Source organism: Henckelia pumila, chromosome 1 (assembly GCF_033568475.1).
Source record: "Henckelia pumila isolate YLH828 chromosome 1, ASM3356847v2, whole genome shotgun sequence".
In the NCBI taxonomy this organism is placed as follows: Eukaryota; Viridiplantae; Streptophyta; class Magnoliopsida; order Lamiales; family Gesneriaceae; genus Henckelia; species Henckelia pumila.
In genome coordinates this window covers 46,332,669-46,357,240 of record NC_133120.1, presented here as the reverse complement: position 1 = coordinate 46,357,240, position 24,572 = coordinate 46,332,669, and the positions used below count along the sequence as shown (strand labels likewise).

The following is a 24,572-nucleotide window of genomic DNA, read 5'->3' as shown; positions in this document are numbered from 1 at the left end:
CTTTGTTAGTGAACTAACGTCGACACACGAGAGAGACCAGAACTTTGTTGCCAACTCAACTGAACTCACTTTGGAAGAAGCAATCAGTCAACTGACCAATCAGTTGACCCCTCGAGAACTGATCTCAAGCAATTGAGATTTTCAGTACAAAGGAGATCAATTCAAATCATATAAATGAAGAAAATTTGAAGTGGTGTATTACCCCCCTCTAAACACTTTCCCGATCCGAACAATCACATAATCATATGATATAAATGTACGGGTGTGTGATAAAAGTATATATTGACAATTTTTGGAAAAATTTTGTTACGTGTTTGTTTGAGGTCACTTGCTTCCCTCATCGGATACTTCCCACACCCATTAACCTTTTTCTCCCCACTTCCTTTTCCAACCATACAAAATTGAGATAAAATAGCAAATAACCGGTTCATTCATCATGCGAAATAGTGGAAATATAAATAAATGATAAATGAAAGAAAGAAGACTTCCAATTCTTTAATAATAATTGTAATATATATGCTTAAGAAACATTGGGATAAAATAAAAATAATGTAAAAAAAAAAAAAAAGGTTTCTCTCTCAACCTTGAACATTTGACTTTCCATGTGCTTTCACCATTTAATACACAATTAGTTCTTGATTTCACAACAATGTTATCTGTGAAAAAAATGTACTCCAAATAATCAAATCATCTCCAGAATTGATCAAGAAATAAAAGCAAGAATCCATGAGAGAAGGATCCCTTCTCATGAATTTGCCACCAGATTTTCTCTTGAACTACATTTCCTCGTTATACACAGAAGCCACTCTCTCTCGGGGGCTCGAATGAATTACAGTTAACAATGCCGGTGACATGTATTCGATCACGGCTCGACTTTCATGTGGGTCGCCGGGAGAAGAGCCTCTGCATTAAGGATCAAGAACAAGACATCACATTTCTCAGTTCGCCTTAGTTAAAAAAAAAAAAAAACTCCTGGCAACTCAAATACGTCTCTTTAAAAAGAGTACTCACCATGAAAAGTTTGAGTTGGCGCAATATTTTGGCCAAATCCCATCTGGACAATGCTATGGAGGTCGTCCTCCCAGAACGTCGATACCTAAACAATTGAACCGCATAGTCAAATATCATTCAACACAAAAAAATTTCCAACAAAACTAGAGTATGTGTGTGTGCGTGTGTTTTCAAGGATTGGTCCTTTACTTGAGAGGAAATTTGGCTAAAACTTTCTGTGGAAGGCAATTGACCAGTTTGGTTTCGGCCTAAAGCCATGTTGAAATTGTTCCCTTGGAAGGTTGCATCGGATTGAAACGCATAGCCATGTGTTGGATAAACATCCTGAGGCAAAGATCCACGAGATTGAAACATCTGAAAATTGACAAGTCGGTACGGATGATTAGAGTAAAATTAAACAGAGTGTGCTTCAAGACTTTTGTCAATATTTTGGGGATCAAATGTTTCTTACATCCTTGGACATGAGAGCTTCCATGTTGATGTCCATTCTAGGATTGACAATAGACAATTTCATCGACAGAAACTACAAAACCACAAGTGAAAAGGCATCAGTAACCAGTCAAGATTACTATACAACACACTTTCTGGAGATTCTTGAATTTTTTACCTCAACTTGCCTCTGTAAAGATTGCACATAATTTATAATCTCATCTAGCATCACAGCTTTTCCTGTCACCTTACTACACCCTGGTACAAGATCTTGCAAGAATTTCATTCTTTCACTGATCTTTTCTCTTCGAACCTATACGAGAAACAGGGAAAAGGATACAAACAAGCATTTGGTTACATGGATACAAGAATGAAATGGAAGAATTAATTATAGAACACATTTATTGAACTCTTACTCTTTCAGCAAGACTGTGAGCATCTGTAGCCTGCCCTCTTCTAGCCCTCACATGAATATAGTCCTTAGGAGCCTCCAAAGGCTTTGAATTATTATCATTTGAATGCTTTTGATTCGAATTCCCATCTTCAGATTTGCTTCTTTTTATATTTGATTCACTATTTTCAGACGCAACAACCTACAGAAACAAAAAGCCAAACTCAGTCAACCTCAACCAAATATCCATGTATAATTCTTAGCTTAAAATACTAATTTACTCATCAAAGAGGTACAGAAATTCAAGAATCTTGAAAAGCAAAAAGCTTACATTGGCATCTTTAGTAACAGTGGATGAAGGTGTTTCTATAGCTTTTCCCCTCTGAACTGATTTCCTCTTCCTTGAATTAGCGTCATTCTGAGCAATCAAACCGGTTTCCCCACATGGGATTTGTTCAGAAACCGAAGAATTCTCTCTGGAATCCCCAATTTCCCCGTTTTCATTAACAGATTTCTTCCCACAAGCCGAAGCCCGCAATGCCGCATCCCTGTTTCCTTGAACTCCCATCAGACGGGATCCCGGGAACTTGAGAGATTGGCTGCTCGAAACCCTGGAAAGCTTGTCGGAATCCAATTTCAGACCCATTTCACTGAATCCCATGTTCCCAAAACAAGAAAATCTTGCAGCCGTGTCGGCAAAGCCTGGATCAGATGAAAGTGGGACTAAATTGGGGAGAGGAGGAAAATGGCTTCCAGGGATCTGTAAATTCCCCCGAACATGAGGATTGTCCATCATCAAAAGGCTGGGCTTCGGCGGGGAACTCAGAGGGGTACTGTAACAAGAAGTGTTGGCACTATCATTGAATTTGAAACTCTTGTGAGGAGAAACCTCCCCTGAATTGCAAATGGTCCCAAGCTTTCCGATGAGCTCCTTCAACACCATGTTGTCTCCATTCTTACAGTTCCCCGAAGACGCAGTCGGGGAAGAAACCATGGAACTCAATGCGGATTCAAAGGGGTCGTTTTGATCCAAAGAGACCTCCCAGCTGGGATTGAAGAAGTTGCAGTTCAGCTCGTTGAAGGGCCTGTTCTTCTCCATTACAGTGTCTGAAAAAGAAGACAGAAATGAGAAATCTTTCCACTCTGGGACGAATTCGGAAGCAAAAAGTGGGTAAAAGGGAAGAAAAAGGTAGGTTCTTGTTGGATCTTTTTGGTGAATTAGTGAGAGAAACGGTGGTTGACGGACGAGGAGAGAGTCGGAGGAAAAATGGAGGAGAGGAAGTGAGGAGGGAAGCAAGAAATAGCGATGCAAAACAAAAGTGTAGTGTTTGACCTTTTTATACGTACATTTATATATTGTATTGTATGTATAGGTTGTTGTAGTGATGTATGTACAAAAATCTGTGCATGGATGAGATGCACACCCGGTACCATTGATTCTATGAGAAACAACAAATCACAGATTTTATATGATACTGATTTCAATACAACCATTTGGTGTTTTCCTCAAGTATGTTCACTTTATTGCATAAGAGTAAGGTACGCGTTGGTATTGTTTGTTGATGTATTTTTAAACTTTTCATTCATAAAAGTTTCGAAATTTATGAACAAAAACTCGAAAGTGGTTCCTAAAAGCAAATCTCAAACAATATCTAAGTATTTTGTGTGAGATAATCTCATAAATCTATATTTATAACACGATTTAATTGGACTCATATTTACAATAGAAATTACATTTTTTCATTGATGAGATAAAAATTTGACCGGTAAAACTGTTTTTATAGATTTTTTTTTTTTATTTATTTCATGCTAGGGAACTAGGTCTGGATGCCATCATGATTAATTTCAAGGATTTTTCGGTAGTTTTACCAAGTATACATAAAGAGGTAAATAAAAATAATATTTGTGAATGATAGAAAAATTGGTTGATCGGGAAACATCATGTTGTGTCATAGGAGATGCAACAAAAAATTTATTAACAATTACAAATTATCACCTATCTAAGTCCTTACACCTCCATATTTATATTGTTCATTTTCGAGTTAAATTAGAACAGTAATATCTCAGTTACGTCAAAATTTTGAAAAATAATTAGATAAGTCGTTTGATATGACAATTGTTTGTCTTTACAAACTTAACTTTTTCATGAAATCTTGCGTAAGATCGTTTTATATAACAATTTTGTTAAATGATCGACCCGTTTCACGGATCCAAAATATTTAAGTTTCGGTTAGACATGTACTTATAAAATATTTTTATACAAGTAATTTTTAAAAACTTATTTATAAAACGTTTTAAAAGTTGTTTTAAGAATAAATATGTGTTTGAACTTTGGACAACTATTCTATAAAAATATTTTAATATTTCAAAAGTAATGTTGTTCATCTTTGTGTTTCATAGTTTCATTCTAAAAACATGTAGTAACCCAAATCCTAATCGAGAAATTAAACTATCCAAGCATGTTTAAGGGTTTGAAACATGATTAAGAACCCTTAATTGAGAAAATTAAGTAGGAAATCGGATTCATGACGTTAGAAAATGGTCCGAAGGATATCTAGGGTCTGAGTAGTTCGGAAGGTCCGAACTAGAGCATGGATAGATCGAAAGACCCGAACTGGTTCGGATGGCAATGATGTGTTCAGAAGCTTCGAACTAGAGATCGGAACTTCCGAGCTCTTCTAGACAAGACAGGGTATGGGTTCTGATTGTCGGTTGGTCTAAAGAGAGTTCGGAAGCTCCGAACCCCCAGTTCAGAAGGTCCAAACTCTGCAAGCACAACGAGTTGTCCAATCAGAGGACACACGTTCGATGACTAGAGATCGAAAGTTTCGATGGTGGGATCGGAAGCTCCGAACCAGAGATCGGAATTTTCGAACTTCTTTCTATAAATAGAGGTCGAGACCCTCGTTTCAGAATGCGAATTCACTCAGTTTCTCTCTCATTCTTTGTCGATATTTGGGGCTTTTTAGGCGTGGTCTCGATGGCCGAGAGATAGCAAGGAGCTGCTAGGATCGTAGCAAAGTTCTGTCTAGAATTTGGGACATCGCCATCAGTACTGGGCTAACGACGGAAGCATGTAATAATCCGAGACCCTTGATAAGTTTGAGAGTATATATTAGTTTGGTTAAGGCTTTTAGAACGGTATAAGTAATACGGTATACGTTTGATTATAGGCTTGGATACTAGGTTGTTCATCTAGACTTAACCTATAAAGGTACATAAGCACTGACAGAGATATTCAAATTAGTATGCATTTGTATGTGTTGCATTTTATCTGTCATGATATGCATGTATTACTTTTCATTTATTACATCTCCATGTATTACGTTGAGTCGAATCTTCTTCGAGATAGTCATGTTAGTAAGGTCGCTCATGCAGCCCTAGTTTGTGGACGGTTGGACATCATGAGTCACATGGCCGACAGACACGAAGGGGTTGTGATGCTTCTAAGTATTTCCAGATCCATGTCCAGATGATTTGTGCTAGTTATCCAGAGGGATATTTCCGTGTTGGGACTATGTACTTTGGCGCCTCTAGTTGAGCATGAGTTTTTCTCTGTTGATCCAGTTATCCAGTTCACGTCATATGCATTCATACATTGGTTTGTATACTCATATTTATTGTACTGGCGTTAGCGCTTACGTTCTTGTTTTTCATCTTGGACATCCCATTCTGTGGGGTTGGCATCAGGTTGGATTACGCAGGCAAGAGTGAGCTCCGAGGCGAGGAGCAGCGCCGTTGAGTTTCCGATTTCAGGGTTTGATTGTGTTATTTGGGATTGGGTTTAATACACTTATTTGATATGGTTGTACCTTAACCAGTATTTTAACTGATGTTTTCGATTTTGGTTTGATGTATTCCAGTTTTCGCTGAATTATCTGATTATTATCAATTAAGATTTAATTGAATGCTTAGAATTCGATTTAGTAGATGATTCCAGTGCAGATGGCTACAAAACATCTTAAAACACCTCTTAAGTATTCTTTAAAAACTATACTTCAAGAACTTTTTTTAAAAGATATTTTACAGAAATTTTATTCAAATATATTTTTTAAGTTTTTTTTTCACTTATGAAACACTAAAAACGTTTTTAAAGTAAATGTCTAAACGAAAACCTACTCTTTTTTTAATTTTTAATTTTTATTTCTTACTAAACTGATCTCATATATGATATCTATCCGTCTTCCAAATCACTAAGCTTGGAGAGCTTTTGATATTTCTTAATTGGCCACAAAACATACATATAGCTGTTATATGTGCCCATTCGATTCAATCTTAGTGCTATAGAATGAGACATGAAAACAGAAGAGAAAAGTAGCTAGTATTCAATGATTGTTTCATTATTTTCATTTTTAAGTTTTTTCATTTTTTTCAAAAATTGGGTGGTAAAAATTTCATTTTCTTGTAATGGGAGAGAAGATTATTTTCGAAATAATAAAATAAAAATAATAAAAAAAAAAAGGTTTGGGGGTGGCTGGCGGTGATGGATAACAATAGCTTATTGGTATAGCATTAGCACATGACTCTGTCATTACCACTGGCATTGTTTGTCTTATGATGGATACTTCAATCATTAATGCACAGTTTTCTATATTTTATTTTATTTTATATTTATTTATAAAAAATAATTAGTAAATTAAATTATTGTGAAAGGTTTGTGCGCGTACAAGACCATGTGTATGCCTCACTTGTATTTGAGTTGTTTATTGGTTAGGTGAAAGTGTGGACAAGATGTACTCAAACAAATTACTAAAATCACACATCTACATGATATTTATTTTTCTATATATATAGCTAGGTCAAGGGAAGGAAACTTCACTAAAGGCTTGAGGTTAATTACTAATATTTTGTTGGAGGGGTCAGTTTTATGCTAGTTTATTTTTAATATAATAATATGTTCTACTGATGATATGAATTAAGAATAATAATATACACGAGCTCATTAGATGATCAATAGGAAGTGCTGTGTCAAAATTTATGAGTGTTATTTCATGTGTAACATGAACTCAACCGTATTTGAGATCAAAATTATTTTGGTCTAACTTGTTTTAGATATATTAAAAAGTACATCGATTCGTTAATTTTAGTCATTAATTTATTATTGTAGAATATCGATAAATTTATACGCGCGCGGCACACGTGCTTCAGTTTCTTGGAAATTTTTTATTTCTTTGAATTAATGATTATATTTTTGGGTCCTTCTTGTTAAAAATTAAAACTGTGTACTTTATTTCCCCCAAAATTAGTTTCTTTGATAGATTATGCCCATAATTTTGGTTCTAAATGTAACGACCCACTGTATCAAGACTGGTCTTTTCAGCGTGCTTTTGTCCTCACTCACACGCACCCTGAAAAACTTCCCAGGGGGTCACCCATCCTATAATTTTCCCAAGTCAAGCACGCTTAACTTTGGAGTTCTTATGTGATGAGCTTCCGAAAAGAAGATGCATCTTCTTGATATGAGTAGTATATATGAAATCTTATAAGTCCTCCTCAACTATGTAGTCCCATACCTACACAGTCTCAGAATCCCCTCTCATTCCGGCACGAAATCGGTTCATTCATGTCTCCCTCCGCCTAGAAGCCTACCAGGAGCCGCTCATTGTCCGTGCAACCTCTTGGCACCGGCGATCACTCCCTGCCTCTTCAGCCCCGGGCGTCACATGCCCACCAGCTTCCGCTTGGTTCGTCCTCGAACCATACCGTACTAAGAGAGGTCGGCTCTGATACCATTTGTAACGACCCACTGTATCAAGACTGGTCTTTTCAGCGTGCTTTTGTCCTCACTCACACGCACCCTGAAAAACTTCCCAGGGGGTCACCCATCCTATAATTTTCCCAAGTCAAGCACGCTTAACTTTGGAGTTCTTATGTGATGAGCTTCCGAAAAGAAGATGCATCTTCTTGATATGAGTAGTACATATGAAATCTTATAAGTCCTCCTCAACTATGTAGTCCCATACCTACACAGTCTCAGAATCCCCTCTCATTCCGGCACGAAATCGGTTCATTCATGTCTCCCTCCGCCTAGAAGCCTACCAGGAGCCGCTCATTGTCCGTGCAACCTCTTGGCACCGACGATCATTCCCTGCCTCTTCAGCCCCGGGCGTCACACTAAATAACAGGGAGCATGATCAAATCAAAAAAAAAAAAAAAAAACAGGTAGCATGATTATATATTTTTTTCACGTACCTATTGTTAATCAGCATCAAAATTATGTGCAAAATTTTTCCCATAATTGGATGTTTCTACGAGCAGGATAAATTATATGTTTGGACCGCCTATTGGTTATGATTAAAATTATTTTCTTGATCGACCGTGATTTATAGTTTATTTGATATCAAATTTTTAATTTTGAAATGAGATTAAACTCAATTATAATAAACCTCTTACATAATAAAAAAAGACTTATATGCTTTATTCTCTTAAAATTGGGAACTTTATGAACATGATGGATACGTTTTTGCTTGAAAATGAAATCAATATGGTCTCGAAGGGACCAAAACTTAGAGTCTAAAAGTGATTAATTAAAGGAACTTAATATACTTCTCAAAAAAAAAAAAAAAAAGAGGAAGAAGGAACTTAATATATAATAAACAAAGGAATCAAATTATATCACAATTTTAGTCCAAATAGTATAAATGATTTTACGCCAATTATCTCTTTTTTAATTACGACATTGTTAATGTAAATAATAATTTGATTGAAATAATATCACAGTTTAATCTTATCTATCATATAATTTATAATGAGACACTATAAAATTAGCAATGAAATATTTAAGCACAAAAATTCTTGCAAGACCGTATCACCGGTAATTTTGTGAGATGAATTTCATATTCGACTCAATCCATAAAAAATATTACTTTATTATGTCAAAAATAATAATTTTCACTTTAAGTATAGATCGGGTCAACCCGTCTCACACATATAGATCTAGATACCTTCGCACAAGAGACTCACTAAAATTGAAGATGATGGGAAAACATATATAGCTGAAAAATATTTTTTAGAACTAAATTTAAATATCGCCTGTCTTAATTTTTTATGATTGATTTATGTAAACAACTTATTTTCATTATGTTAAAAAAAAACTTGCTATAAAAAAGGATTTGGGAAACTAAATTTTTCATTAATTTCGTTGTATTTTTGGATCTATGTTATGTAATACAAATTTTTATATATTCTAAGAATAAAATAATTAATAAATTTTCAAATTAGGGACGCTAACATTTATATACAATGTCAACATTTATATACAATGTCATGTATAGGAGGCGATATTATTTATTCCTAGCTACTATGTGAATAGTAGGCACCAAAATTAGCTAGGCCCATATGTAAGATTACATACCTATCGCATGAGAAGCCCATCTCAGAAAACTGAGCTACATTGTAATCTGGCTCCATAGCTCGGCCTGATTCTTAAATTTAGTTTTAGGTTAACAAATATATAATTTTATTTGTAATAGATAGTTCACGCAATATAACCAATTCCACATGACATACATATAGTGTATCCAAGTTCAATATAATTAAACAAATTTCAAGAGAAATATAGGAAAACAAAATGATTTTTCAAGTTTTCCGTGCTCTTTTTGCCAAATATTAATCCATGGGAAGAATCCGCGAAGAAATTCCATAATAATAATAAAAAATAATATTAAGTCTAGCAAGATATCTCTCACCATAGAAATCACAAACATACCTAGCTATCGTCGGGATACTCGAAAATATTGAAGAAGACGTCTTTCATATGATCTCAATTATGTGTATTGTGTAAAAGTGAACATTCTTGTAAAGCTCTTAAAAACATGCAACCATGCATGTTTATTTGGAGTGGGTACTCTCAACGAGGCGACTAAATGAGAGTTTTTATCTCCATATGATCTGTGCAATTTGAATTTATAAATATAAGTTTATACATACACACACACACATATATATACATACATACATACATACATACATACATACATACATATTCCGTCGTGTTTTTCTTCTCGCTTTCTTTTTCCCAAGGATGCAACTCATCAGCTTCCTCGATGCGTATATATTTTTCGGCTCTAGACAACAGCTCCTCCAAGGTGTTGGGGAATTTTCCTGCTATAGATTCCGTGAACCTTCCAGGGCGCAAGTTCTGCTGCATTATTTCAGACAACAAATCGTGGTTCATGTGTATGGCTTCGTGAACTGCGTGAATAAATCATGAACATATTCTCTCAAGCTTTCTCCTTCTTCCTGAATGATTGTGAATAGATATGCTGATGTTTGCGGGTACTTCTTGTTAATCGAGAATTGCTGGATGAAACGCTGGGTGAGTTGCTCCAAGTTGGCGATTGATCCACATGACAGCTTATTGAACCATGAGAGAGTGCTCTCCCTGATAAGGTTGTTCAAAATATTTTCAATATGCAGCGTCTGTTATGTCATACAAATCTCCTTTTGCCTAGAACTTATCAATATGATCTTGAGGGTCATTGGTTCCATCGAACTTAGGCAGGCTGGGGATTTTGACTCTCGTAGGTAATGCTTTGGATATAATGATGCTAGTTAAGGGGCTCCGAAGTGCAGGCATAATTGCTGATGAATTTTTTTTATCGATATCCATGCGAGACCCATATCCTAGGGTTGTACTGGTGGTTTTTCCTTCCTTGGAGTGGTCGCGAAGTGCGTGGCTACTCGGTCCGCCTTCTTTGCGAGTCGTATTTGTCTTAGTTCCCCTCGAGATCTTTTCCATTCGTTTTTGACATGGTTTTATTTTGGTATTTGTTACCGGGGCCATGAGATGAAGATCCTTCCATTTGAGCTCTTTTGTCGATGCTTCAGCATTGACAGGATGCCACGAACTGAGCGACCGCTTCAAATGCTACGCGTGTGGTTGTTCCTTCCATTAAAGCTGTTAACTTTTCTTGGGTGAAACTAAATCCAGGCGGTGGTTCGGAGATGGGAGGTGGGACTCCATTGAAATTATTTTATGGAGATATTTGTGATGGAATATGCATTATCAATAACGTAGCGAACAATTTCCCACAGATGGCCCCAAGCTGATGCAGAAAAAAATTATATTACCCGATTGGAGAAAGTCTGGCTAATTTGTGGAGATCCGGGTAGACAGATTAATAATCGAATAGTGTCAGAGAATGAACTTCGTGGGTTGTTATCTGCATCACAAAATAAAGTGAATGTGTTGGATCGGTTCTCTTGTGCCCGAAAACGCAGCGGAAGTTTAAAAATTTTAAGGAAAAATCAAGCTCATGTGTACCATTCAAAACATTAAACATCCATAGAGTACTGTTTAAGAAATTTTTACCTATCAATATCAAAAGATTGACTTATAGATCCAACCAAGTTGTGAACAACTTAGCTCTTGAAAAGGTAGTGTAGTGACCCTTACCGAGATCACCTACTAAACAGAACTTAGGCATGCAATTAACTTAATCAAACAGTAAATCAGAATAAGCTGCGGAAACAATAAACATTTATACAATCCCAAGGAAAGGAATCTGCAAATACCCAAATAGTTATACAACCAAATAGAACGCTGTATCAACCCAATACAAAAGAATAAACCTAGACGAAGCTCCAGCTGGCCAACCACTGCCTAACCCCTCTTGGATCCACCCGCCTCGTCCAATCGCAAACCTGCCCCATGGAATAGGGTGTCCAGAAACACAGAGTACGAGACATGAGCATAAAACGCTCAACACGAGAGTATGAGTATACATGCATGCAAGTGTACCGTCTACTGACTTGAGGTCAAGAATCAGATAACAAAGACAGACCGGGCCCTGGTATGTAGCACGTTGTGCCGTCGCTTCAGGAGGTGGCTCACATACCAAAATACCAGTGGATACGCGGGACCCAATTCGATGGAAGTCCATCCACTAATAGGATATGGTAAACCCTACTAACAGACATTTCAAAAGAGATAGCTCAAGATGCAAATGCATGCAACATAAAATCATGGCATATAAATCATGCAGTCACATAATACATGCATACTCAGTTAGGATATCTCGAACAGTACTTTCGTACCTCAAATACTAGGCACTTTCTACCAGCTCTAAGCCCACGCCTATAATCCGCACTACACAGCGAAATGATACTAATATCATTAAAGTGCTCTAAAAGCCTTAACTAAGCTATTGCATACTCCTAAATATTTTTAGGAAGCAAAAGCTATACTTTCGTCCGTCGTCAGCCCTTTGCTGTTGCTTGCCTCAAAACTATGCCACAGCTCCGCTACGATGTTTGGATCGCTATGCCACTTCCGGATTCCCAAAAGAATGCCTAGAATGCCCTAGATCTAAGCTGGAAGACCAAGGAATTGAGAGAAGAGAGATGATTGGTGCGTCTGAAAATGAATCTCGGCACTCCTATTTATAAATGAAGTTCGGGCCGTCCGAACTGACTTCGTGCCCTCCGAACATGATCGGATCCTCCGATCGTAGCTTCGGGTTGTCCGAACCCGATAATGCATCATTGCTTATGTCAGCAAAATGACGTCATCCATGACATCTGTCGGCAGGATGTTCGGGACCTCCGAACCCTCTTTGGACCGTCCGAACTTCGACAACGGAGCCTCCAAACTCGACAACGGAGCCTCCAAACTCGACAAACCTCTGACCACTTTCGAGCGTTCTGAATCCATTTCCGAACTTTGTTAACCCATCCGGGACTTCCTTAATCATATTAATTGGATTAATTAACAGTTACTCACTGGGTACGGGCTACTACATTCTCCCCACTTAAGATATTTCATCCTCGAAATCAGATCTTAAGTACTGAATTTAAAATAAGATGCAGAAACATTCTTTATTCAATTCAAGAATTTACGGAGTTTACAACTGAATACAACTCGAAAACGAAATCAAAATAGCTCAGGATGTTCTGTACGCATCCTGCTTTCGAGCTCCCAAGTGGCTTCTTCAGTACCTCGACGCTGCCACTGAACTAACACCAGAGTAATGACTTTATTCCGCAAGACCTTATCCTTATGATCCAGGATACGAATAGGTCTCTCAACATAAGTCAAATCCTTATCCACCTGAACCTCAGACGGCTGCAGAATATGAGACTGATCCGCCACATACCGTCGCAACAGAGATACATGGAACACGTCGTGAATACTGGACAGATATGGTCGCAAGGCCAGACGATAAGCCAAATCGCCAATGCTATCTAAGATCTCAAACAGACCGATAAACCTTGGAGACAACTTGCCCTTGAGGCCAAATCTGAGAATTCTGCGGAAAGGTGACACTCTCAGAAACACTTTTTCCCCAACATCAAACTACAGAGGCCTACGCATAGTATTAGCGTAGCTGGCCTGAAGATCCTGTGCAATCTTAATCCATTTCTTGATCTGATTAACAACATCTGCTGTCTGCTGAACTAACTCTGGCCCTTCAGCCTGTCTTTACCCCACTTCTTCCCAGAAGAGTGGGGTACAACAACATCGCCCGTACAACACCTCAAAAGGTGTCATCCCAATGCTAGTATGATAGCTGTTTTTGTACGCAAACTCAATCAATGGCAAATGATCCTGCCAGGCTGAACCAAAGTCCATGACGCATGCACGAAGCATATCCTCCAAAGTACGGATAGTGCACTCTGACTGACCATCTGTCTCCGGATGATAGGCAGTATTCAAATTGAGAGTAGTGCCCATCGCACGCTGAACACTCCCCCAGAACCTAGAAGTAAACCTGGGGTCTCGATCGCTGACAATGCTTACAGGCACTCCATTTTTTGGTATCCTTGAGGAATTGTCGGTAGCCTTTACGGGTAAGCTGCGCCAACGGTCGAGCTAGCTGAATGAAGTTCAGAATGAAGCGACGATAATAACCTGCTAGACCCAAAAAACTACGGATCTCAACAACCGTCTTTGGGCGTGACCAATTAAGCACAACCTCAATCTTGCTCGGATCAACAAAAATCCCGTCCCTGGATATGATATGGCCAAGAAAGACCACTCGATCCATCCAGAACTCACACTTACTCAACTTGGCATACAACTGCTCATCCCGAAGAGTTCGCAGTACCAATCGCAAGTGTGAAACATGCTCGTCCGCATTACGCGAATACACCAGGATGTCGTCAATGAAGACCACGAAAAACTTGTCCAAAAACTCCCTGAAGACACGGTTCATCAAATCCATAAATATAGTCGGCGCATTAGTCAATCCAAAAGGCATCACTAGAAACTCGTAACTCCCATAGCGCGTACGAAATGCAGTCTTGGCTATATCCTGATCTCGGACTCTCATCTGATGATACCCAGATCTCAAGTCAATCTTGGAGTAAACCGAAGTACCCTGCAGCTGATCGAACAAGTCATCAATACGAGGCAAATGATACTTGTTCTTCACAGTAACTCGGTTCAACTGCCGATAGTCAATGCACAACCGCATAGACCCATCCTTCTTCTTCACAAAGAGAACAGGATCTCCCCAAGGAGATACACTAGGATGAATGTACCCCTTGTCCAGAAGATCCTGTAACTGATTCTTCAACTCTCGCATCTCTGACGGAGCCAGACGATACGGTGCTAGAGAAATAGGCGAAGTACCCAACATCAACTCTATGCCAAACTCGACTTCCCTAGCAGGAGGAAAACCCGGAATCTCATCAAGAAATACATCTAGAAATTCATCCACAATCGGAATACTCTCTATCCCAAAACTCTCAGCGGACAAGTCAACTGCATAGATGAGGTAACCTTCCCCGCCCGACTCTAGAGCTCGACAGCCTCTCAAAGCTGATACCAGTGGCATCGGGGGTCGCGCTCCCTCACCATAGAAAAACCAGCTATCACTCCCATCCGGATGAAAGCGTACTAATCTCTGATAGCAGTCCACTGAAGCTCGATAGGTAGTCAACATGTCTATCCCCAGAATACAATCGAAGTCATCCATCGCAAGAACCATGAGATTTGCTATCAGTATGTTCCCTTCGAACTCTAAAGGGAAACTCATCACTAGACGCTTAGCCAAAGCAGATTGACCCGTCGGAGTAGAAACAGAAACTACTACGTTTAGTGCAATGCATGGTAACTTATGCCTCTTAACAAAACATGCAAAAATGAAGGAATGAGATGCACCAGTGTCAATAAGTACAATAGCAGGTAAACCATACAACATATATGTACCTGCGATGACCTTCTTATTCTCCTCCACTGCTTGGTCGTGCCTCAAGGCAAACACCTGGCCAAAAGCCCGCGGCCTCAAATTAGAACTCCCAGTAGACTGTCCCTGAGACCTCTTCTGAATGGTAGCCCGAGAACCAGAGCCAGAACCACCTCCCCCAGATAGTGGACAATCCCTCCGGATATGACCCACCTCTCCACAACGAAAACAAGCTCCAGAAGATCTACGACACTTGTCTGACGGATGATTCTTCCCGCAATGGTCGCACTTCTCCTTCTTCCCAAAACGAACAACACCAGCGGAATCAGAGGAAGAAGAAGTAGATCCAGACTTCTTGAAAGACTGAGCACGGGGACCCAAAGAACTCGCAGGCTTTGACTAAGAGAAAGACCTATTTCGTTGAATGCTATCCTCCACCTGGTGACAACGGCTCACCAAACCCTCGTAGGTCATATCATCACCAACCGCCACACGGTCATGAATCTCAGGGTTAAGGCTTTGAAGAAACAGATTGTACTTCATCTCAGAACTGTCAGCAATCTCGGGGCAATAGGATAACATATCAAAGAACCTCTGCTGATACTCATCAAAAGACATGGCTCCCTGACGCAGACTCGGTAGCTCACCCGCCTTCATCTGACGGAGTGCAGGAGGAAAATATTGATTCTGAAAAGTTGTGCGGAACTCGGCCCAGGTGGCCACTCCTCTCGCCGCGAAAAAATGGGAAGAAGTGAAACTCCACCACTTCCGGGCTCGTCCATCCAGAAGATAACCAAGTGTCTCCATCTTTTGCTCCTCAGTACAGCGAAATGTCTGAAAGGTCGTCTCCATACGGTCTAGCCAGTTCTTCGCATCCTCCGGAGACTCGCCTCCAATCAAGGGCTTAGGAACCATCTGTAAGAATTGGCGCACACTGAAATGCTGATCATCATGGCGATGATGATGGCGTTCTCGATGACGCTCCCGATCGGCATCGCCCCAACGTCCACCAATACTACCATGACTACTCTGATCATCGCGGTCTGCCATCTACAAAAATTACCTCACTGTTATCTTATGCAGAATCTAAATCCCAAGAATACTATGCATGCTCTGATACCATAAATGTAGTGACCCTTACCGAGATCACCTACTAAACAGAACTTAGGCATGCAATTAACTTAATCAAACAGTAAACCAGAATAAGCTGCGGAAACAATAAAAATTAATACAATCCCAAGGAAAGGAATTTGCAAATACCCAAATAGTTATAAAACCAAATCGAACGATGTATCAACCCAATACAAAAGAATAAACCTAGACAAAGCTCCAGTTGGCCAACCACTGCCTAACCCCTCTTGGATCCACCCGCCTCATCCAATCGCAAACCTGCCCCATGGAATAGGGTGTCTAGAAACACAGAGTACGAGACGTGAGCATAAAACGCTCAGCACGAGAGTATGAGTATACATGCATGCAAGTGTACCGTCTACTGACTGGAGGTCAAGAATTAGATAAAAAAGACAGATCGGGCCCTGGTATATAGCACGCTGTGTTGTCGCTTCAGGAGGTGACTCACATACCGAAATACCAGTGGATACGCGGGACCCAAATCGATAGAAGTCCATCCACTAATAGGATAAGGTAAACCCTACTAACAGACATCTCAAAAGAGATAGCTCAAGATGCGAATGTATGCAGCATAAAATCATGGCATATAAATCATGCAGTCACATAATACATGCATACTCAGTCAGGATATCTCGAACAGTACTTTTGTACCTCAAATACTAGACACTCTCTACCAGCTCTAAGTCCATGCCTATAATCCGCACTACACAGCGAAATGATAATAATATCATTAAAGTGCTCTAAAAGCCTAAACTAAGCTATTGCATACTCCTAAATATTTTTAGAAAGCAAAAGCTATACTTTCGTCTGTCGTCAGCCCTTTGCTGTCGCTTGCCTCAAAACTATGCCACAGCTCCGCTACGACATCTGGATCGCTTTGCCACTTCCGGATTCCCAAAAAAACGCCTAGAATGCCCTAGATCTAAGCTGGAAGACCAAAGAATCAAGAGAAGAGAGATGATTGGTGTGTCTGAAAATGAATTTCGGCACTCCTATTTATAGACGAAGTTCGGGCCGTCTGAACTGACTTCGTGCCTTCCGAACATGATCGGATCCTCTGATCGCAGCTTCGGGTCGTCCGAACCCGATAATGCGTCATTGCTTACGTCAGCAAAATGATGTCATCCATGACATATGTTGACAGGACGTTCGGGACGTCCGAACCCTCTTCGGACCGTCCGAACTTTGACAACGGAGCCTCCGAACTCGACAACCCTCTGACCACTTTCGAGCATTCTGAATCCATTTCCGAACTTTGTTAACCCATCTGGGACTTCCTTAATCATGTTAATTGGATTAATTAACAGTTACTCACTAAATTTGGGTACGGGCTACTACAGGTAGACACTATCTACAAGCTTCCAAGAGCACACTTTGCTCAAAAGGATTCAAGCATCCAAGGACACACCTTGTTCGAAATGGACTCCTTTCTTCAAATTAGGTCCACGACTAGTCAAGCTAGATCCACTCTGAATATGCACTAGAATATTTAGAGCATTTTTTTAACTCACCGAATTTATCTTAATTGACTTTATTTGAGATAATCAGAGATTATAGAATTCGAGGATCGATTTGATTTTGATCAGGGACTATTTTGCAATTTTCGAAATTTTTAGGGACTAAAATGCAAAAATGGGATTTGTTATATTATATTGAGTCTTGACTTGGTCTTCATTATTCCTCCTCCTCCTCCTTCTCCAACACGCCGCTCTCCTCCATTGTTGAATAAAACAATTTTTCAAGATTTTGATCTTCAGTTTCTGTTCGATCCGTCCGATAGAAATTAAACCTGAAGGCATATTCGAGATCACAACATCGAGAGCTTTGTTCTATAGTAAGTTTTTCTTTGATCAAATAAATTTTATTTTTTGGATGTATTTGGAATTCGATTCTTTTCGGGTATGTTGTTTTTGAGCTAGTTCTTATCGTTTATTCTCAGTCGAAATTGAAAAAGAACGTCATTAGGAATTGTTATGATTTTTGAGGCTTAATTCAAAATTTTGAGTTTTGAGATTTGATGGGTTTGAGTCTTTATTGATGATTTTGGGTTTGATTTGAGTTGGTTTCGATATTATAATGTTGTTTGTGTTTTCGGTTTGATCAGAATATAGTCGTTATGCCGCCGGTTTGAGTTTTGGGATTTTGATTCGTTTGAATTGTTGAACCGTTTTCAGTTTGGTTTGATTGTTAATTACGGTCCTTTGTTACTTGATTTTAGATTGGTTTGAAGGTCCTGGAGTTCGGAGTTGACAGAATTCGTATCGTTCGAAGATCGAAGCCGGTATAGTATCGATTTTTTTATAATCGATTTAGGAAGTTGAACGAGTTTTGAATGAGATTTTGTTGCTTTACAGATTTGAAGATTTTGAAGCATCGAGAAGGTATAATACGACTTATACTTGAATGGAACGAGTTACTTGAATCCGACTTGATTCGAGTGTTCCGAGGAAATCACATACTTGCATGTTTTACGTGAATTACTTGAATTATTTGATTGAATGTATTACTTTAATATGCATTCATATTGAGCCTGTGATTCGTTCATTTGAGTTAGACGTTCTGGGGATTATAGTTTAGGGCATTGGTAGGCGAGTTACTACAATGACCGATTAACTCTCTATAGTCGCTCCGGAGTCTAGAGGATTGAAATATAAATCGTCCACCCCAAGGAGAGAGTCGGTGTGATTGTTGTGATATTTTATCCTCGAGATCCCAATAGAAGAGATGAAGAACCGTTTTTCCTTTGATTATCAGAGTTTGATAATCCTGAGATTTTAAAGTCATGCATCTTTCAGTTTTTGTTGACTTGCCTTATTGATATGTATATCATGGATCGATATTTGATTTGATATTGCATGTCTGTTGTTTATACTGGGAATATTATTCTCACTGGATTATCCGGCTGTTGTCTTGTCTTTGTATGTATGCTTGGCAACAGGTGGGGCAGGACCAAGTCAGGGATCGCATGGCTAGATGGGATGGAGGATAGAGTGAGGGCTTGGAGTTTAGAAATCGGTGTTATATCAAACTTTTATGTTGGAACTTTATCGAGTTGTAGTACAAACTTAGTGTGATGTATGTTGTACTAGTTCAGTTAACTTTAGAACTATCTTGTATCGAACTTCTTGTTTTCGACTTTTTTGTGCGCATCTGAATATCTTGTTGTTGAAAGATGATTAGTTGGATCATCTCGGAGTGTTTACGGGTGTTAGATTATACATTTGGAGTTGTTTTCGGAGCAGCGCGCCCGCGCGGCCTGCACACCCCCGGACTAGGGCGCTGTGCGCGCCCGCAAAAAAAAATTTGTTTTTTATCTTTTACCTCTTGATCGTTGATTGCATGATTTAATTATGTTTAGATGATTAGAATCCGGGTCCTCACACTTTTTTATTAGAATTTCATTGCTTTTTCTTCCAAGATGAAAGACAAAAATTGGAGAATAATATGTGTGTAGTGTTCGGCCATATCCTTGAATGAGAAAAAGAATATTGCTTGTCTTGGTACTTAAAAAGTGTGTTATAAAAAAAAGAATGCATGAAAAAAGTTAAAGCATGCATAGAAAAGTGTGCATCTTGTGCTTTAACTCTTCATATTCATTCTCTATAATGTATTGTATATATTATATGTCCTACATATAGTACTTGTGTGACCCTCAATGGTTCAATGATACAAATAGCAGTGGGTTCACATCTCCATGTGATTCAAAATCAACAAGTCCCTTATATGAGCATACCCTATATAGCCCCATTCTTATTTATCAACTCCTTGATAATAAGAACGTCAGAAAACTCAAGTATGATATTACCAACCAATCATGTTAAACGTCTAGCAGCATTGCTTACATGACTCCATATGTATCAAATGATAGTGCCTGCAAGAACCATTCAATTATGGTTAGCGTGCAGTACGGTCTCTTCAACTCATATATCCCGACCGATTCGACAACCATTGGATTATTGAGAGTTGTCAATGAATTGATAACTATGTGTCATGTCGTAGTTGCATCGAAGGTGTAATTCAAGAAACCCCTTTCTTAATTACCACCTACTCTGATCTGATATTGCAAGCTACATATGAATGAGATCACATAGAATATCCATAACCAAAAATAAGCGGTGAATCCCCGACTACAATGCATCGACTTCTATATGTTTCGAAACAACATCCGACATTGCCACCTGATGACCCCAGTTGAGTCGGTAAACAAGTCAAAGTGAAGCGCTAGCATATAGAGTCTCCATGTTGTCTCGGGTCATAAAAGCTAATGGTGTACAACCATAAACTAGGACTATTCCACACGATAAGTGAGAACCACTTGGAAAATCCTTTATGGAGGGTTGTTAAGTGCACTCTACAGGGAGCACCTATTTGCATACTTGGACAACACCATGTCCCTTACCAATGAAACGTGGTACTCACATCGCAAATACTAGGCTCAAGCTCGAGCTACCTTTATCCTTCTTTGTGGCATCTGAATCAACTAGGAACAGTTTAGAATATACAATATTCCAAATATGAGTTTCATGATAGTCAACATGACCATCTCATATTCATTCTACTATTTGTATATTAAGGGCTTTATCTATGAAACTAGCATGAGTATACAGATAAATGTGTGCCAAATTAAATAATGTCAAATATTATTAATATAAATATTGTCATACAAGAGTTTCTCAAGGACCATCGACCACACTTGGCTCGACGGGCACCTACTCTAACAATCTCTCACTTGCACTAGAGCCAACTACCCATATGCTTCAAACCCATTGATTCGCGATGATTTTCAAACAATGGTCCTGGTAAAGGCTTAGTTAGTGGATCAGCAACATTATTTGTGGAGGCGACTCTGTCTAACGACACCTATCCTCTTTCCACAATCTCCCGGATGATGTGGTATTTTCTCAGTACATGTTTGGATTTTTTATGACACCTTGGTTCCTTTGCCTGAGCAACGACGCCCGTGTTGTCGCACTACACCAGGACTGGATCAACTCCATTAGGAATGAGACCCAACTCTTGGATGAAATTCCTTATCCAAACTGCTTCCTTTGCTGCATCTGATGCAGCAATGTATTCAGCCTCAGTGGTGGAATCCGCAGTGCTGTTTTGCTTGAAACTCTTCCAAGAGATAGCTGCACCATTGAGCATGAATAAAAACCCAGAAGTTGACTTCGAATAATTAATACTGCTTTGGAAGTTAGAGTCGGTATAACCTTCCAATTTCAGTTCTCCCCCCATAGACCAAAAACAAATCCTAGTCCTTTTCATGTACGGGTTCGATTGATATCTACTTGCAAAACTCAGTGCAAATGCCATGTTAGGACGTGTAGATATGATTGCATACATGATACTACCAATAGAAGATGCATATGGAATGCGTGTCATTGCCTCTATCTCTGCATAGGTCTTGGGAGACATGGACCTGGATAGGGACACGCCATGACACATTGGTAGATGTCCTCTCTTGGACTCTTCCATCAAAAACCTCTTCACGATGGTATCAATGTATGTAGACTGGGTAAGACCAAACAATCTTTTCGATCTATTCCGATAGATTTGTATTCCCAATACAAAAGAGTCTTCACCCAAGTCTTGCATCGAGAATTTACTCGCTAACCATATTTTAGTTGATTGCAACATTCCTACATCATTTTCAATGAGTAAAATGTCATCAACATAAAGTACCAGGAATGTCACAACACTTCCACTGACCTTCTTATACACATAGGGTTTGTATTAACCCGCACCCAATTAAATTAATTAAAGAAATTAATTATAATTAATATTCCTAAGTTCGGATGGCCCAAAGTAGAGGATCGGAGGATCCAAAGACGTTCGGACAATCCGATCGTAGTTCGGAGGATCTGAACTCAAGAAGCCAGCTGTCCCAAAATAGTACGTCATTGGTGACGTCACTGAGGGGAGTTCGGACGATCCAAAGTTGGATCGGAGGCTCTGAACTAGTGTCGGCAGGCATCCTCTAGAAGCTAGACACGTGTTTGTCCAGAAGAGTTCGGACGCAAGGATCGGACGGTCCGAACTTGATCGGACGCTCCAAAATCAAGATCGGACGCTCCGATCTCCATGTATAAATAGAGGGTCCGATGCCTCATTTCACTCGCACCTTTATTATTCTTCTCTCTCCTTTCCTAGGCCTTCTAGCTTAGATCTAGGAAATGCTAGACATCCTATTGGGAATCCAAAAGTAGCGGAGCGATCTAGGTGTCGTAACGAAGCTGTGGCCTAGTTTTGAGGCATGCAACAACAAAGGACTGACGACAGACACATGTATATCTTTGGCTTCCTAAAAATATTTATGAGTATAAAATAGGTTAGTTAATGCTATATAGTTTAAATAATGATGCATGAGTATTTGCATTATAGTCACAGTAGAGTAGACTTGTAGACGTGGTATCTAGACCAGTGTGCTTAGTTTGACCCACAGTATTAGAGGTACGTAAGTACTGACCGAGATAGCCGACATGATATATATGCTTATATGTTGCATTCGTATGTGCTATATGTTTTCCATGATTTACTGCTTTAGCACATGCATGTTTTATATTGGACTGCATCTCGTGAGATGTGAGTCATTGACAGTTTCCAAGGGAGCTTGTAACTCATCATGGACTCGAGTCAGGTATTGTCAGTTTCCATGTGAGCCTTGTGTCTTGTTTTGGATTCGGGTAAGGTTTTGGGGAGGCTTAGTCCCTGGTTTTGCTATCACTAGGAGTGACCACGATGGTGGGATTGACGCTATAGTGGTAGGGTGAATATACGAGTACCCCCGCGGAGTCGCTCTCTGGAAAGGTGCGGTATATTCGGTGGCTCCCTGAGCAGACTATTTTACCCAGGATTTTAAATCATTTATGTGCTGCATATTTGTTTATATATAATTGCTTTCGTATTGAGCGTTTTCGCTCACGCCCCTATGTTTGGTGCTCTTGGGATACCTTGTGGCAGGGCAGGTTTGAGGCTAGATGGTCCCGGAGGTTTGCACCAGGAGTGAGGCCGGTGCCGGTGGCAGCAGGAATTTAGTGGTAGTGTTGTGACCCTATGAACTTTCGATTTGGTTGTATAAGTATTATACACTTTTGTTTTTTGTCGGTTGTATTCTGCCGATCAGATTTGTTGTATTTTGAGTTATCCGATATTCATGCTTTTAATATTATTGCATGCGCTTTATTACTCTGATTGGGTAGTGGATTCGGGTAGGGCCGCTACATTTATTGGTATCAGAGTGCATTGAAACTGGGGGAATTAAGAAAAGCGGATTGAAATACTCTTTGTTATTGAACAGATGGCGGATTACGATGAGAGTCAAGATAGTGGAGGCGATCGATGGGGAGATCAAGATGGTCGTAGGCGAAAACGGCGCAGGAACCATGTGGAACGGGAATGTTTCAGTATGCACCGATTTCTTCAGATGAGTCTGAAGCCATTGATGGGTTGCGAGACTCCTGGAGTTGCCAAGTACTGGATTGAGAGCTTATAAAACTGCTTTCGACAGTATCAGTGTACTGACGAGAAGAAGATAGAGACTCTGGGTTTCCTGCTAGAGGGCAATGCTAGGAAGTGGTGGAGAACCATTTCCACACCGATCATAGCAGTAAGAGGAATTGCTACTTGGGCGGAGTTCCGGGCGGCTTTCGAGAAGCTATATTTTCTTCCAGCCCTACCGCAGTCGAAGGATAGCGAGTTGTTGAGATTGCGGCAGGGGTCGATGACTATCGATGAGTACCAGCAGAAGTTCATCGATCTTCTCTCTTATTGTTCACAGTTTGCCGGTAGTTTGTTCACAGTGGTGGCTCTGATGCCATGTGAAAATACGACGTGTATGTAGTCTGTTATGTGAAAAACAGGCGGTGTTGTACTTGATGTTGTAACACCAACGACAAAACAGTGCAACAGAAATTAAAGCATAAAATAAAACACAAGTGAATAATTTTGTACGAGTATAAAAACTCGTGTGGGTGCCTTAGGGCTAAAAATCACTAGAAAATGTAAGATCAATCTTACAAAGCAATACCAGTGATTTTACGAAAAATCAATAAACCCTAAATTTTTCAACAAGTTGAGAAAAAAAACTTTGCATCCTGAATAAATCAGAGCAAAACAAATAGATGCAACTTCCGTAGCCTAAATTTGAAGAACAACAAATATATTCGAACAACACAGTTTCCACAGTATTGTCTTCGATGTCTTCAAAACCAACGGCAATAGGGGGACATGCAATAACGATGATTGCAAAAGGTCTTCAGAAACCTTCAACTCTTAAATCGGATTTCTTCAGTAGATGTTCTAAGAATTGACGTCCGAAGCTCTTTTGTTCTGTTTGTGCACACAATACCTTTACTTATAGATAACTGTCCATGCATAGAAGAGATTTCCTTGTAGAGTCCTACACAATTAAGGAAACAAGTGTTTATTTGGAATATAACTCTATTAAGTATAAACACATATATCTTGATAATATTTAA

At 39.3% G+C, this 24,572-nt stretch overlaps 1 protein-coding gene across 1 annotated transcript; it reads right to left on the bottom strand.

Moving 5' to 3' along the window:
- Nucleotides 1-524: 524 nt before the first annotated feature.
- On the bottom strand, nucleotides 525-3,173 carry LOC140874990 (transcription factor bHLH62-like). The gene is made up of 7 exons (XM_073278503.1): nucleotides 2,163-3,173; nucleotides 1,857-2,033; nucleotides 1,619-1,753; nucleotides 1,463-1,534; nucleotides 1,201-1,365; nucleotides 1,012-1,096; nucleotides 525-903 (listed from the first exon to the last, which is right to left on the bottom strand). Exons 1-7 carry the CDS (start codon nucleotides 2,928-2,930, stop codon nucleotides 863-865), a joined length of 1,443 nt encoding a protein of 480 aa, XP_073134604.1. The 5' UTR covers nucleotides 2,931-3,173; the 3' UTR covers nucleotides 525-862.
- Between the last annotated feature and the right edge of the window lie 21,399 nt (nucleotides 3,174-24,572).

Excerpts from the sequence above, each read along its gene's own strand:
- LOC140874990 (XM_073278503.1), bottom strand. The coding sequence starts at position 2,930 with ATGGAGAAGAACAGGCCCTTCAACGAGCTGAACTGCAACTTCTTCAAT. Across the intron at positions 1,366-1,462 it reads AAGCTCTCATGTCCAAGGAT|ATGTTTCAATCTCGTGGATC; the intron begins GTAAGAAACATT and ends GTCAATTTTCAG. Across the intron at positions 1,097-1,200 it reads TTAGCCAAATTTCCTCTCAA|GTATCGACGTTCTGGGAGGA; the intron begins GTAAAGGACCAA and ends TCAATTGTTTAG.